General features: G+C 43.5%; 1 protein-coding gene across 17 annotated transcripts in view; it reads left to right on the top strand.

The window, feature by feature from the left end:
* Positions 1–17,187, top strand: part of grip1 (glutamate receptor interacting protein 1) — a 325,906-nt gene that overhangs the window by 290,666 nt on the left and 18,053 nt on the right. For 10 of the 17 annotated variants that reach the window (XM_029114786.2, XM_029114783.2, XM_029114789.2 and 7 more), the window contains 3 exons: positions 1,284–1,364; positions 13,068–13,137; positions 16,889–17,037. In XM_029114786.2, the coding sequence (XP_028970619.2) occupies positions 1,284–1,364; positions 13,068–13,137; positions 16,889–17,037 (300 nt within the window). The remainder of the gene's footprint in view (positions 1–1,283; positions 1,365–13,067; positions 13,138–16,888; positions 17,038–17,187) is intronic. The other 7 variants (XM_029114790.2, XM_034287897.1, XM_029114793.2 and 4 more) reach the window with 1 other exon arrangement.

Raw genomic sequence — 17,187 nt, 5'->3', positions numbered from 1 at the left:
TTCCAAATTACTGCTGTGTTGCATAGTTATGTCTGAAACACCTCCCATCAGTCATAAAAAGTCATTTTGCAGTGAACTTTGCTCCGTAACTTGAATACAATACAGAGCAAAGTCATATTAAAGGTTATCGATGAATAAAGGTTATTGATGAATAACCTTTAAGGTGACTTGAAGACATTTGTTGAGAGCTAACGCCTAGCCTTTTGCTCAGAGGGTTAATATGGGTCATCAGGGTTTGAATCCCAGCCCCACTATGCGCAGTTTCCCTATTCTTATTGAAGCAGGTTGTTGGGGGCATTTTAAAAGGCTCCCATAGAGGCAATGATCAATTTACAGCATCTTCCCTGCTGGGTGTATCTGTTAGGCCTTTATGTTCCACTCTGTGCCAGGAGGCTGTACTCCCCAAGTCAGACCATAATGACTTTGACATTGGGGCATCGCTACAGGGACAGGCTGATCAAAGTTGTTGTCTTGCTGGTTCCAGAACCTTTGATTTCAGGTACACACTGTCCCCCATTGTTAATCATTACGTACAATCACCAGCCAGCTGTAGAACGTGATTAGGGAGGTTCATTTGTTTTTTCCGGTCAGTATATGGCTGATTAGTTCACAATAGGCTAAAACCTATAATCAGCAGACATTAGGAATTTCAGAGGCTGTAGGCAGTGTCTTGGCCATGAGCTGGCCAAGCATTTCGACTGCAGAAATCTGAACTAATTTCTCTGAGCTTTTATTGTCACATTGTCAATTTCTGCTTACAAACGTATCTGGGAGCTGTATTTTTCACGAGCTGAGGTGATCGAGATCGTTCATCTCAGAGAGCAGAAGAGGAAATGGTTGGTGGTAGATTGATTTGGCAAACAATCCAGTGTGTATTGGGGAGATTGTAATGTTCTTCATCTCCCAGGAAAAGTATTTGTGATTACATAATATAAGAGATGATTGTAATTTCGTCAGTCTCAAGTCTCAGCCATACTTTTGTTAGCACCCCCTTGTCCATGTGATTGGATCTCAGGGCTGGAAGCTGGTGGACGGGGGAACAGTAAAAATACACGTTGTTCCCTTGTATTTATAGTAACACGTTGTTCCCTTGTATCCACAGTCTGTCCTTGACACAGCTTTTATGGATTTTTGTCTGAGAAATGTTTCATGCTCTTTCTTGCTTTTGAGGATTTGGTCTGTAGCTGGGTCAGTGCATTTCTGTCTGTGTGTTAATGTCTGTTTTCTCTTTTTACCCCTCTTTTTCTACCCCTCACTTTCTACCCCTCTGCTCCTCCCTACAGAGTCTGTCATCCCCAGCAGTGGAACCTTTCATGTGAAGCTACCAAAGAAGCCTGGGGTGGAGCTGGGCATCACCATCAGCTGTGAGTCTGTGTGTCTGTCTCTCTCTCTGTCTGTATGTCTGTCTGTGAGTCATATCTTTCTCTATCTTTAAGTCTCTCTCCCTCTGTGTGTCTCCCTCTCTGTCTAAATCTCTCTCTGTCTGTTAGTTTCTTTCTTTGTCTCTCTGTCTGTAAGTCTCTTTCTCTGTCTCTCTGTCTGTAAGTTTCTTTCTGTAAGTCTCTGCCTCTCTCTGTTTCTCTAAAATAAATGTAGTAGACGTATTTGACGTGGAAAATGGGTTTGATTACATTGTCAGAGTACACATGAACTACCAATATTGAGATCAATGGCAGACAAGCAGTGACAATGAGTAAAATGGGACTGTTTGGTAAAGAAAGCTTGTGTTAGGTTTTGTTATTTGTTGCAGTGTTACAGGAAATGCAGCTCTGTCTTCCCGTCTCCCTGGGAGCAGAGTGGGTAAAGCATGTCCTCTATGCGTCATCGGGCTTGCCTGTGACGACCTGTCTCCCTGGACAGCCTGTACATTGTCATATTCCGCAGTTTTCTGTCAGTCACAGACGTTGGCCACTGTGTGTTGTCTGTTTAAAAAAACATTGAAGTTTAAATACAGATGTTATAATTCTAGATGTTTTACTAATAGTAAGACATCCTTTTGTTTTGGTTTGGTTATAATCCTTATTGGACTAGATTGTTGGAAATTGGTTGACAGCGGTTTGTGAACTTCTTCCTCACTATTAACTGGGTGCGGGGGCTGTTCTCTCATTTCTTGGCATTTCAGGGTTCATAGTGGTAGGACTGAGAGTTGCTTGTTTTTAGGTGGTTATAAAATGAGATGACTCTGTTCTGAATGATTATTAATAATGCAGACCTAAGTCTGCCCTACATGCATTATTTATTATTATTATTATTATTTTCTGTATTCTGTGCATGTTTGCAGATTATATTAGATTAGATTCAACTTTATCGTCACTGAACAAGTGCAAGTAAAGTACAATGAAATGCAATAAGATTTCTGCATGCAGTATATTTCCATACAATGTTTCTTAAATTTTTTTTGGTTTTGATAGGTTTGAGTACCCCACACTTCACCACATTTTAATTGGTATGTCCATTTGAATTTGCTATATAGTTAAAATCCCTTCTTGCTTTCTCTTTTAGTTAATTGAACGAAAGTAATTGTCTTTATCTTCTTGAAGTTAAATGTCAGGCACCGTGTCTTACAGAACCGTATCTTACAGAACCGTGTCTTACAGAACCGTGTCTTATAGAACCGTGTCTTACAGAACCGTATCTTACAGAACCGTGTCTTACAGAACCGTGTCTTACAGAACCGTATCTTACAGAACCGATGTAAGATATTTAGATATTTTTGTTTACTCTCTTTTGAAGAACTAGATTGTCTGCATATAGCAAGACTTCGCCTTCTGTGTCACACAGGGAGAGGCCAGGTGGAATTTGCTAATAGAAAATGTTCATTTATATTCAAGTTATATACACCAATCCGCCATAACATTATGACCACCTGCCTAATATTGTGTAGGTCCCCCTTTTGCTGCCAATCACAATTTGGCCCTTCTCAAAGTCACTCAGATCCTAAAGCTTGCCCTTATGTCCTGCTTCTAACACATCAACTTTGAGGACAGAATGTTCACTTGCTGCCTTATATATCCCATCCACTGACAGGTGCCATGACAACAAGATTATCAGTGTTATTCACTTCACCTGTCAGTGGTCATAATATTATGGCTGATTGGTGTACGTGTTAAAGTTAGGCTTAGGCTACAACCCTGTCTATGTCCATGATCCTGGTTAAAGTGGTTGGTTATATTTAACAAGGAAATTAATGTTCACATTTACACAGGACACCAATATCTCAGGACACCAGTGCTTTTGACTGTTTAACTGTTGATTCACTCAGCCATTTCACATTTCAGGCAGACATTTCACATTTCAGGCAGACATTTCACCTGTCCATTGGATGACACCTTACCAAACACTGAGTGAATCCAGTTTGTTGCTTGCTTCATCCATTTGGCTTAGACAACCAACAGGTTGTTGTCGACAGCTTGCAAAGTTCAGGAAAGGCTACTTTAATGGAGGAGCCAAAGTACAAGGTTCATATAGAAACTGCGAATGTAGGATTAAGTTATTCCTGGATCCTATTCAAAGATTAGGATTGGAAAGTAGGTGAGAAAAAAATAGATTTTGATAGGGTGTTGGGGAGGACGAGAAAGAGAGGCAGAGCCAGTAAGAGAGAGAGTAGGGAAAGAGATGACTTGTGAGCCAGGAAAAGCGAGGGAAATAGAAGAGACATACAGAATAAAAGAGAGGGAAAGAGAGAGATTTGAGGGAAGTTAAAACAGAGGGGGAGAGAGATTATAAATGGAAGGAGAAGCAGACATATAGTCAAGAGAGGAGACATCAGATGTAGAGACAAACTGTAGTGAGAAAGAGAGATTAAGAGACACAGACAGAGGAAGGTAGAGAGATAAATGTATGCAAAGCCCTGACAACTACCTCTATAAAGTGAACCAGTTAATATGAAATAAATAATCATGTTTTGATGTTATTGTTTTTCCGTTTTGAATTAATGCAACATTCCTCAACAGGCTACGGTATTTCTTGTAATCTCAGTTGATTTGTAAGAATAACAATGCAAAGTACAGTGACTTATTAAATTGTAGACGTGTGCAAAACCATTGTTGAATTAATATAGTTGACTGAGATAATGGGAAATCGAATGGGAGGCTGATCCTCTGATGGAAGATTTCCCGCACACAGTATTCCACGGGGAGCATTTTTGTAGACAGATGAGACTGTTTTGCAAAATGTACACTGGCTCAGCAGGCATCGTTTTGGCATGAAACAATAAACCTTGTAACCAAGTACCACAACCCTTCAGGTTTCAGGACCTCCTCTCTCTGGCATCTCACTGAGAATGAGCAAGTTAAAAACGTGTCTGTAAAACAAACAGGCTTCGTGCACATTTCATACCCAGTCGCTCAACAGGTGGGAGTCAAGAGGAGTTTATTTAAATTACATTTACCGGTTCCTAAAAACAACGAGACATTAGACAGCACCAGATTGACATACAGTCCTCTATTCAGACCTTCACTCTCTCCACATTTTACTGTGTTCTAGTCTTTTTTTTGCCATCCATCTACACATAATATTCCATAATGACAGCATTTGTAGAAATGTGTGCCATATAAAAAACTGTTCAGTCTCATTTACATAGATTTTTATACCATTTATTCTGAACTTTTGGAAGACACTTTGGCAACAATCACAGGTTTGAGTCTTCCTGGTTATGCCTTTAACGGGTATCTTTTGGATGGGCTACTCAAGGACATTCACATTCTTGTCCCAAAGCCACTCCACCATTGTCTATGAGTTTTGTATCATTGTTCTGCTGAATGATGAATATTTGCTTATATTTACAAATAAGTTTGGATATTTCTACTGTTATCCTTCTATCAATCGTGACCAGTCTCGCAGTCCCTGCCACAGAGAAGCATCCCCAATGCATGGTGCTCCCACCACCATGTTTCATCTTAGGGATGATATTAGCCAGGTGATGGGCTGCATCTTGTTTTCTGCAGACATAGTGCTTGGCATTTAGGTCTAATAGGCCAGGGAATCTTTGTGCTCATGCTCTCAGAGTCCTTCAAGCTGTATGTCATATACATTTTCCTGAGAACTTCATTTTCTGTGAAGTTTGGGAGCTCATACGTGCCTTTGTCCAATCATTTGAATTATCAAGTTCTAGTTGAAAAATCAGTGCTTCCAAATCCGAGGCCATGGTCCTCAGTCGGAAAAGGGTGGCTTGCCCACTTCAGGTTGGTGGAGAGTTCTTGCCTCAAGTGGAGGAGTTTAAGAATCTAGGGGTCTTGTTCACGAGTGAGGGAAGGATGGAACGGGAGATTGACAGACGGATCTGTGCAGCTTCTGCAGTAATGCGGTCGATGTATCGGTCTGTCGTGGTGAAGAAAGAGCTGAGCCGCAAGGCGAAGCTCTCGATTTTCCGGTCAATCTACGTTCCTACTCTCACCTATGGTCATGAGCTTTGGGTCTTGACCGAAAGGACAAGATGCCGGATACAGGCGGCCGAAATGAGCTTTCTCCGCAGGGTGGCTGGGCGATCCCTTAGAGATAGGGTGAGAAGCTCGGTAACCTGGGAGGAGCTCAGAGTAGAGCCGCTGCTCCTCCACATCGAGAGGGGTCAGCTGAGGTGGCTTGGGCATCTGTTCCGGATGCATCCTGAACGCCTTCCCGGGAAGGTGTTCCGGGCCCGTCCCACCAGGAGGAGACCCCGGGGAAGACCTAGGACACGCTGGAGGGACTATGTCTCCCGGCTGGCCTGGGAACACCTCGGTGTCCCCCCGGAAGAGCTAGGGAGTGTCTAGGGAGAGGGAAGTCTGGGCATCTCTGCTTAGACTGCTGCCCCCGCGACCCGGCCCCGGATAAGCGGAAGAAGATGGATGGATGAATGAAGTTCTAGTTGCATCTCAACGATGTTTAAAGCATACAGTATGCATCTGAGCTCAATTTTGAGTTTCATGACCAAAGGTCTGAATATGTATTTGGCGAATGGTCTGAATACATGTTAGATTTTCATTTTCAGTTAATTGCCACCAATATCTAAAAATGTGTTTAAGCTTGGTGATTTGTGAATTCTGTTTAGACTGATGGCAAAAAAAGATGGCCAAAAATGTTTTAATCAACTATGAACTAGGTCTATAACGCAACAAAATGTGAGGAAGGCAATGGGGCCTGAATACTTTCTGAAGGCACTGTAAACGTACCATCCAAACGGAACGGCCTTCCACTCAGTTAGTTTGCAGGTGATATGCGATGCATTAAAGATGCTGCTGTATGTGGTGGGAAAGCAGCAGGTAGAATGCATGGCTTGGACATTCTGCAGAACCACAGTGACCGCATTTGTCCCTACGCTACTAGGGTAGCAGCTGAGGATGGGATGGCCAATCGTGATAGCTTAATATACTTGTCTTTGATTTTCGGTTTGCACCGTAGTATGTCATGTACACCGTTGTATGTTTTCCACAGACCCAGAGGGAATATTCTGTCCATAAATGGTCAATTTAGGACGTGTAAAAATGCAAATAGCCAAGTTTGTGTGCGAGCACCGGCGCTAAGAATAAGCAGAGTTAATCAATGGTGATATTCCACCAGTGTGCGTAAAACTGTTGTGAGATAATTTGATAAATCACACTTTCTATGCACACAACCACTTTAAATTCCATTCAGAATTACACACTTAAGATGTGTAATGAGACCGCTCATATCATTGATCTATTATTCATACTATTTCTGCCATTAAACATGACAATAACATTGCAGTAGTAATTCCCTCCCCCAATGTTCCCCATAACAGCATTTCATATGTCCTAATGATTTCCGCACATGCTAATCTGAGCCGTTGGTGGTTTTTTTTAACGATCGCTATAAACGCCTGATCATTGTCACAGATGGACAGATCTCCGGAGCTCTGAGGGGGGATGGTAAGTAGAGACAGAGTGGGGGAGGGTGGGCACAGAGGGAGAAGACAGAGAGGAATGGAGTAAATTGACTTTGTAAAATTGAAGTCATAGTTAATTTTGATTGCACCCCCAAGTCAAATGATTGCCACTTTCTGTTTTACTGGGGAATTATCAGCTGTGAATTTCATTGCGCAAAAAGAAGGAAGCAAGCGAACACTCCTTTCCTCGCAAAAGGAGACACGTGTTTATCTTCTGAAGACAGGCTTGGAGTCACTGACCAAGTTAAAGCTCTGCTTTTGCAAATTCTTAATTATCAATGACAAAAACTGGAATAACAGCTGCTAGTAATCACATAATTCTATGTGAGCCTTGGCATATTCTCTCTGCTTGCACACATAATCTATCTGGGAGATATTATAATATCAAACTCGGCCATGCACAACGAAGGACACACACACAAACACACACACACAGTCTCTTTCCTGGCATTACATTGTTTGTTTATAGTCATTTGACTCTTCAGAAGGTCATTACAGACAAAGGTGTTCAGAAACCCAATTTGTTTTCCAACACGCAATCAAATAACTCCCAGCTAGCTCGCTTACCTCTGTCGTCGTAGCAATGGTTGCACACCTTCAGCCAGGTGCTCCATCAAAGCAGCGCTCCAGTGCATTGTCATAGCAACATTAATCACTGTCGCCATGTCAACAAAGTCTGTGTTGGAGTCCGTGGAGTTGGAACTGTTTTCCCTTTGGAGTTTTGTTCGCTTGGTAAAGCGAAATGACTAGGTTTGGTCCCAAGGGCTGAGAGACACCTTTATAGGTTTAGAAAGCACTGTCATTATTTATCTTTTAGATTTGCTACCCCTTTTATCTCTGAGAAAGTTCATTTTTCTCTGACTCTGCAAATTCTACAATGTTTGTGTTTTGTTAACTTTGGGAAGGCAGGATTTTGCTGGCTAGGCTTTTCCAGACCATCTGCCACAGAGTCTTTTCTCTGCTCTGCTAGACACGTGCGCTGAGGGTATGTCTCAAATTGGACGCATTTGAGACAAGTATTCCACAAGTGCACTTCATTTAACTAGGGCCTGTTGGATCTTATGGTTCTTAGTAGTGTAATAAATAGATTTTTTCAAGCTAAAATATTTCCAATGGTTCAACAGAACCTTGTAGATACTTGACTTAACCAGTAGTTTCACAGCTTTCGCTGCAGATTCCCCGCTTTCTGTCTAGGCTCCTTTTATAAACTTTTTCTTAGACCTCCCCTTGTTTCCAAAATCCCAAGGTCTTTGAGAAGCTAAGAAGCCTTGTGAAAAGGTGGAATCCAGTGCCACGTACATAGATATTTTGATCCTGAAATGGAGGAGCTCAGATTTGAACAATTAAACACAATGTTTCTTGAAATTTAGAAGTTCACTTGAGAATCAAAGAGATTTTAACACTCTTTTCTCCCCAGTGCTGTGAGTGCCGGTTTGGCGCTTGGCCAGAAGCCTGTCCTATGTGTCTCCTTGTGGGTGTGTGTGTGTGTGTGTGTGTGTGAGAGAGAGTAGGAGAAGTGGAGGAGCAGGAGAGACAGATGAAAGGGATTGGGCCGAGGGAGGTTGGGATGCTCCACTGCACCAAATTTGTTATCGTCTCTAACACACAGAGGAATGAACCAGCTCTGAGGCTCTCGGAACGTCTGAAGCATGGAAATAGAGTAGCGCTACATGATGACATCATTGGCTAGAATGAGGATAGCCATTCTATTCATTCTATCCCTGCAATTCGATGACTCTCTGGGGTGTCACCTTTATGTGGGATTAGTTTTACAGAAATGCTGAGAGTCCGTTCCAATTGGCAAGCTATTACCTGGACTGTCGTGCACTGCATGGGGGGCAGGGTGTCATTTGGGATGCCACCTCGTGCTTTTATTGCCCCCTCTAAGAGTTTTACCGCTGTGGATGTATCTCTGCCGAGTGGATAGTTCATCTTTTAAATGACCCTGTAAAAGCTAGGCGAGGTCAGCTCTTCAGACCTCTGGTCTTGTTTAACTTCTCTTCAGTCTGACATTGGCCAGTTTATATAGACTTTAGTTTGTCAGACCTCACACACAGAGAGAGGGGAGTCAGAGAAAGCCAGCAGTAAACTGGTCGTCTTCCGCAAGTGAGGCAGTCAATTTTGCGTGTGGATAACCAATTTTATTTTCCCGAATATTCAGGTATGCTGCAGTTTCAGAATGTTTACATAGTCAACCAATCTCAATAACATTGATCATGCTTGAATACTTCCTTGCTGCATAGTTAGCAGCACAGACACACATACACACACACACACATTTGTCTGTGAGGACAGTATTAGTATTGTGGTGGATTAGTTTTGTGAGGACAGTAGCAGCGGCATGGTGGATTTGTCTGGGAGGACAGTAGTAGTAGCAGCATGGTGGATTGGTCTGGGAGGTCAGTAGGAGTAGCAGCATGGTGGATTGGTCTGGGAGGACAGTAGGAGTAGCAGCATGGTGGATTGGTCTGGGAGGTCAGTAGGAGTAGCAGCATGGTGGATTGGTCTGGGAGGACAGTAGGAGTAGCAGCATGGTGGATTGGTCTGGGAGGACAGTAGTAGTAGCAGCATGCTGGATTGGTCTGGGAGGACAGTAGGAGTAGCAGCATGGTGGATTGGTCTGGGAGGACAGTAGGAGTAGCAGCATGGTGGATTGGTCTGGGAGGACAGTAGTAGTAGCAGCATGCTGGATTGGTCTGGGAGGACAGTAGGAGTAGCAGCATGGTGGATTGGTCTGGGAGGACAGTAGTAGTAGTAGCATGGTGGATTGGTCCGGGAGGACAGTAGTAGTAGCAGCATGGTGGATTGGTCTGGGAGGACAGTAGGAGTAGCAGCATGGTGGATTGGTCCGGGAGGACAGTAGGAGTAGCAGCATGGTGGATTGGTCTGGGAGGTAAGTAGTTGTAGCAACATGGTGGATTGGTCTGGGAGGACAGTAGGAGTAGCAGCATGGTGGATTGGTCTGGGAGGACAGTAGGAGTAGCAGCATGGTGGATTGGTCTGGGAGGACAGTAGGAGTAGCAGCATGCTGGATTGGTCTGGGAGGACAGTAGGAGTAGCAGCATGCTGGATTGGTCTGGGAGGACAGTAGTAGAAACATTGTAGTGGATTGGTCTGGGAGGACAGTAGGAGTAGCAGCATGGTGGATTGGTCTGGGAGGACAGTGGATCCACCAACTTTGTTTATTTAGGCTATACTTGATATGCATCTGATGAGACCTTTAAATCATTGTGTAAAATTGGAAAACATTTGAAATACCAAGCATTTTATTTGTTATTGGGTCTTTCATTTTCTCATGTAATCACAGTCCTTAATATTTTATTTTCAATTCGGTTAGATCACGGGGGCTTCAAAGCATGTAGTCTGAAACCGTTTCTTCTTCAGAAACACTGGAACAATGTCAGTCGGTCGGTCCATGGCCACAGTGATTGCGGCCCAAGTGGACCTTTATTCTCAATATACTTTTGACCGTGGCCTGTGGGGCTCTTGTCCAAAGTTGTTTGCTTTGTAAGTAATAGGGTGTTATTTAGGATTCAAGTACTCTGTGAGTCAAACTGGAAGTGATTTGTTCTGCTGTCAGGGCCATAGTTAATATCCTTGTGGGCCATACTTGGGAGCAGTCAACTCTAAAGGTAAACGGATGCCATTCTGGACGCAGACCTACTAACATTTGTGGAGATTGTATTGTCAGATAGATGGATGTGTGTGTTTTCGTTTGTGTGTTTGTTCTCGGGCTACCACTCTAATCTGCCACATCTAGATTGGATCATCAACTTCCATCAATTGAGTCCCCGCCTCCGCCCCTTCATCCCTCCTCCTTCATTACCGCCGCGGCCAGAAAGCCATTGTTTCCTGTCTGCTCCGGGAGCGGGAAAAGCTTTCCGCAGGGTCACCCCTCTCAACCCAGAAAAGAAGTAGTATCTGCAGGCGAGCAGTAGAGAAAAAAACGTGATTCTGCAGCGGTCAAAAATATAGAATTATTCAACAGGTGTTTTTTTTTTTTTTGGGGGGGGGGGGTCACCGTGAAGTAGTACATGAAGTATTCCTAAGTATTCCCATTTATAAAATATGTGTAGGTATGAAATTAATTAAAAAATATATGTCTTATTTATAATAATAAAAATGATGACACATATGTATTTATGGATTGTTCTGAGAATATCGGGGGCCAAATAAAATGATTCATGGGCGCAGTTCAGGCTGCGGGCCCCCAGTCGGAGATAAAAGCTCTGGTGTCTCCTGCTGAAACAGTGGTCTGCGGACTCCCTGGAATGTGTATGCACTACCTGACTTCACCATCCCCACCTCCCTCCGCCATTACCTCCCGTCAGCGTTGCCAAGGTTTCCAGAACGTTCACCCCCTCCGTGCAGATTCAACACCCTCCACGCATTGACATTCACAACAGCTCCTGTCCTTAGGACCGTCGTGTGTCTTTTACGAACGGGCGGGAAAGAACATCTCTCCTCTCTCTCCTCCGACGGACACAGGGGAAGCACATGCAGAATTGCAATGGGGCTGAGGGGGCGGCTTTGGCTTTGGCAGGCCAGGTGAAGATCCAAAGTGCTGACAAGCCAGTGTGTGGTCTTCTTATGGGAGATGACCGGGCAATGTCCGGTGCTTTATGGAGTGAAATGGGTTGGGACCACGGTCTTGGATCAGGGGTTGGCAAGTTGTTTACTTATTTTACTTAAAGTTACATTTCCTTCTTTTTTACTGAATTCAGCCCAATATTCCATCAGTCTGTGCAGATGGAAACATAACTGTTTTAATGGAAATCAAAATGGTATGAGTGCATTGAGAAATTTTCCCCACAGAAAGCGGCGCAGCCAATTTTCAAGCAATATCGACATTACATAATGGACTGGAATATGGCTTCTGGCCAGATGTTGTGAATTACATGCTATGTATTCATGTCATAGCCACCAGTGAGCTCCATTAGACCAAAAAGTTACTTTAACAAGTAGATGCTAGCAATGGCTACAAGTCTGTCCTAATAAGATGATATTAATAATATCACCCAGGTATGTTGTCTAACTCAAAGTTCCTCTAGGTACGAATGTCTGCTAAATGAAAAACCGGTCATGGTATTTCATTTAAAAAGGAAGAACAAGCATTAACAATGGAACCTTGAGTCTGCTTTGGGGATCAACAGCCGATTTTGAGGGACCTTATAGGACAGCTGTTTTCTCTGGGTCTGAGTGGTACTTAGCCAAGCTTTAGGTGCTCCACCAGGGGGCCTCCCATAATGGGTATAAAGCAGGTTCTACAGTATATCTATGGGGACTCCAACATATAGTAGCTTAGGACTCCACTAGTAGCTTCAAGACACTTGTGGCCCTCCAAACAGCTGTGGAAGTAGAAGTTATTTTCACATATTTTTCTGTAAACTACCGAGAACATATCTCACAGGTATCAGACAGGCCAAGCTCCCAGCTACTAACCTGATCAATGCAACATTGACATTATGCCACACTTGTACGAGATATGATTTGCTTAAAAAGTCTAAACAGAACACAGTATGTGGTAAATATGATCCAGCCGTGCACTGTCTGTCGTTGTAGTGCAGACATCTGTCTGTGGGTTGGGTGGTCAGTTCAAAGGCCCACTCCTGGTAGTCTGATGGTAATCGTCAATGACATCCTCAGCCTGTGTATGTGATGCCATGCGAGGATTGAGGGAATGTTTAGAATGTACAATTTGTGAGGGACCGAACCTCCCTGAAAAAAATGATGACGTGTCTACGACACAGGACCTGTTGTTGATCACGACCAGTCACTGCTAAGGTAATGAACACGCTAGTTCCGCACAATCCTGTCTCGCTGGAGGCACAACTAGGTAACTTGATCCTGTACACAATGAAAGTGTGGTTTTCCTTAGAAATTGATATGTGCCTTTTTGAAAGCCTAAAGGAAACTGTTGCAAAAGGTTGGAGAGCCCTGTAAAAACGGAACAACTGGTTTCTTTCACTGGTAGAGGGTGGTTCTGTTGAAGCCTCTGCACTTTTCCTGGTTAGGTCTGCTTCGGCTTTCCACGGTGGCCAAACAGTGGTTTTGAAACCTACAGGGAAAAGATATCTGAGGCTTTTACGCTTTTTCTAAAGAAATTAATGTGAGGCAATTGTCATAACTAACTACTATGGATGTGCTGCTTACATTTCTTCTTTCTCCCTCTTTCTGTTCCTAGCTCCATCCAGTAGGAAACCTGGAGATGCACTCATCATCTCTGACATCAAGAAGGGCAGCGTGGCTCACAGGTAAACAGATAAATCATCCATCATGCTCACAGGTAAACAGATAAATCATCCATCATGCTCACAGGTAAAAAGATAAATCCTCCATCATGCTCACAGGTAAACAGATAAATTATCAACCATGCGCACAGGTAAACAGATAAATTATCAACCATGCGCACAGGTAAACAGATAAATCATCCACCATGCTCACAGGTAAACAGATAAATCATCCACCATGCTCACAGGTAAACAGATAAATCATCCACCATGCTCACAGGTGAGCAGATAAAACGTCCACCATGCTCACAGGTAAACAGATAAATCATCCACCATGCTCACAGGTAAACAGATAAATCGTCCTCCATGCTCACAGGTAAACAGATAAATCATCCACCATGCTCACAGGTAAACAGATAAATCATCCACCATGCTCACAGGTGAGCAGATAAATCATTAGCATGGGTAATTAGCTCCTAAATAAATACTTTACCTATACATATATTGCCACACAGCTAAGCTGACAAATGAATTGTTTAGACTGTTGATTTAGCAACATCTGACGTAGTCAGCTAGTATGTATTATGATAACTATTTTGCTAGATATTAGTGGCCATATCATTCCTATGTATATGGGTCTATTACATAACACTGTTACATAAAGAAGATGAGCGTATTCATGTTACGCTTTTATTACAACAATAGATAGTCAAGCTCAATCCCCACACCTCAACAACCTAGTATTTCTGACAATTTTGAGATAAAACTGTAGCATCATTCAATCCACGAGGCAGTATTTCCCCCGTCTTTGACATAGATTTGGTTAGCAGGCCGAGGCTCCTTGACATCCCGTTGTCAGATGTCAGGCTCCCCACAAACCAGCTTGTTGGAAGCCTGGGGGGTATGTGTTGTTCTTCTGTATTCCGGACTGAAAGAAGATAAAACAAATCTGTTAATTGAATGAAGGGAAAGTCAATATTCTCCTCGCATTAATAATTTCCATTGGAATTTTGCCTTGTGAGAAATGGCTTTCGTTGCATGGTGTTTTGAATTTAATTCAAAGTAATATAATATAATAGCACACCCAGAGGCTGAGGGAGCCTTGCATCATTCTGAGCTCTGCTGGCGGATCTATGTTGGTTATAATTCAACACTTTCAGCAATAAGAACCCGGCCCCCTGCACCTGAGGATAGAAAGAATACACAATCAGACTCTCACAGGTATCTGCATGGAGATGGGACTCTTGAATAAATGAGAAACTGGTTCAAAATTGATTTCTTTCTACGGAGACCACTTCTTCACATTAACACATGTGAGTTTTGATGTTGTTGTTTTTCAAGATGGATGTTGGACCTCATGTCAGACTACCTTTGCAGACATGTAAAAAGAATGCAACTAATTAGAATGAAAACTATACATACATGGGGATGTTTACTGTTAATGCTGCATAAATTGAAAGGGACGTGTATAGTTGGGATTTGTGTACATATTTGCACAACAGACTCTGTACAGCCCCATGATGAGATGTGCTTATCAAAGTAGGCTAGCTAGCTTGCTACGCTGGCTACATACAGTGGATATAAAACATCTACACACCCCTGATAAAATGCCAGGTTTGTGATGTAAAAGAATGAGACAAAGATAAATCATGTCAGAACATTTTCCACTTTTAATGTGACCTATAATGTGAACAATTCAATTGAAAAACAAACTGAAATCTTCGAGGGGGAAAGATTAAAAATAAAACCCATAAAATAACCATATTCACTACTGGTGTATTCACTAGTGGTGTATTCACTAGTGGTGTATTCACTAGTGATGTATTTACTAGTGGTGTATTCACTAGTGGGGTCTTTACTACTGGTGTATTCACTAGTGGTGTATTTACTAGTGGTGTATTCACTAGTGCTGTATTTACTACTGGTGTATTCACTACTGGTGTATTTACTAGTGGTGTATTCATTAGTGATGCATTTACTAGTGGTGTATTCACTAGTGGTGAATTCACTAGTGGTGTATTCAATAGTGGTGTATTTTTGCATAATAGTTTATCAACCATATATAGAACACTGTAATGAAGGTATAAGTGTATACCAACTTTTATGTTTTACCACGACACCACTGATTTCTGTAGGAAGCGGGTGGGACACATTGTTCAGTAGCCAAGTTCCATGTTCAGTGGTACAGTTATCTGGGACTTCAACTTTCCCCTAATGCATTACACACACAGTCTATACACACACCCACCACACACGCACACCCACCACACACACACACACACACAAACACACAGCTACACACTCATGCAGACACCAAAGTCAACTTGCTGAGTGAGCCGCTACTCAACCAACGGACGGTGTCATCCTGTTGCACGAGACGGCAAACCGAAGGTTATTCGATGAAATCCCAAAAGGGGAAACAAAGCGTGAGACGTCTGTTCACTACTTCACGCAGAGAGAGAGGGGATGTTCTCTGCACAGCAGTTCCAAATTAGACAGGAGTGGGGCCTAGTTGGGGTGCCAGCCAGTCTACTGTAGCTGACACACAGACACAAAGACACACGCGCATACACACACACACAGTCTACTGTAGCTGGCACACACACGCACACAGAGACAGCCTGAACATCCCCCAATGTTTCTTCTGGAGTACAGTAGCTTGGATTGATCCTGTTTCTGTTTACAACCAGGCCCGTTCCCTAGGCAACTGAGTATTCTTTCACCACCGGGTTCTAAATAATTAGCCCACATTCTCTCCCTGACCTCTTTATGCCGGGACCTTACGCAACCAACTCATTTTTTAGCCTGGACTGTGGCCCAACTCGCTCCCCATTCCCTACGCGATTTACCTCCTTTCACCAGAGCCACAAAGGTGAACTTCGAAGTGAACGCGGTGCAGTTTAGCCCGCAGTCTGGATGATTGTGCCGAACAGAAAATGAGAGGAATTGGGTTGTATACAATGATCACTGAACCCGGTCCTTGTTGCACGTAGCTCCTAGTCGGTGTTGCACAGGCGGTCCGGTTCCGTCCTGTCGCCCATTTCTTTGAAGAAAAGACCAGTGACACGGGCTGGCTTTGTGAGAGCAGCCTTAGTTAACCCTGCCAAAGAGCCAGCGGAAGGCAGTGGGGTGTCTTTATGCCTCCACCTTGCGGCTGTAGTAGAGTGTTTACGGTAGCTACTGTGTTATCGTGCTGTGGTACCATGGAGTTTAAGGGAATGACGAGCTAGCCTCTGGTGTGGCTTTCATCCTCTGTAGCCTGGCTGTCAGGTTGTAGGCGTTTTGGAACGGCAGAGAAAGAGGAGATTATTGGTAGCGTGCTGCAGTGCCATTATAACAATTGCTTTCTTAGGATTCCAACATCATTTCAATTTCATTTGAGAATGAGGTCAACGGAGCAGAATTCCGTATTGTTAGGCTGGTAGGGCAGAAGGGGACCCAGGCTACCTGTTAGCAATTATCCCCATTCACCTCACTGCATTCAGCCACCTTTGGCCCATTTCAGTAGCTCGCCTCTGTCAAGGCTCGTTTTAATAGGTCTCTGTATGTCTCTGACACAGTTGAAATGCCAATTTGAAGTCAGAATTGCTATTTGTGAGACTTTGAGTGTGTTTATGTCTGTCAAGGCAACCCGGGTGAATAATCCCGGGAAGGTTTCCACGCAACGGAATATAAATGTGTGTTTATGGCGTGGGACGGGCATGTTGCTTGCCCTGGGATGGGATCTTCAGCCGTGTCCTTCCTGACCCCCGCCCCATGTCGTTACCCTTCCCAGGACCGGCACCTTGGAGCTGGGTGACAAGTTACTGGCCATTGACAACATCCGCCTGGACAACTGCTCCATGGAGGACGCCGTGCAGATACTTCAGCAGTGTGAGGATCTGGTCAAACTTAAGATACGCAAGGACGAGGACAACTCAGGTAGTGCGTACACACTGGACACACACACACACACACACACACACACACACACTGGACACACACACACACACACACACACACTGGACACACACACACACACACACACACACACACTGGACACACACACACACACACACACTGGACACACACACA

Source organism: Esox lucius, chromosome 18 (assembly GCF_011004845.1).
Source record: "Esox lucius isolate fEsoLuc1 chromosome 18, fEsoLuc1.pri, whole genome shotgun sequence".
In the NCBI taxonomy this organism is placed as follows: Eukaryota; Metazoa; Chordata; class Actinopteri; order Esociformes; family Esocidae; genus Esox; species Esox lucius.
Note: the sequence above shows the minus strand (reverse complement) of the source record. Positions and strands in the feature narration are given on the sequence as shown.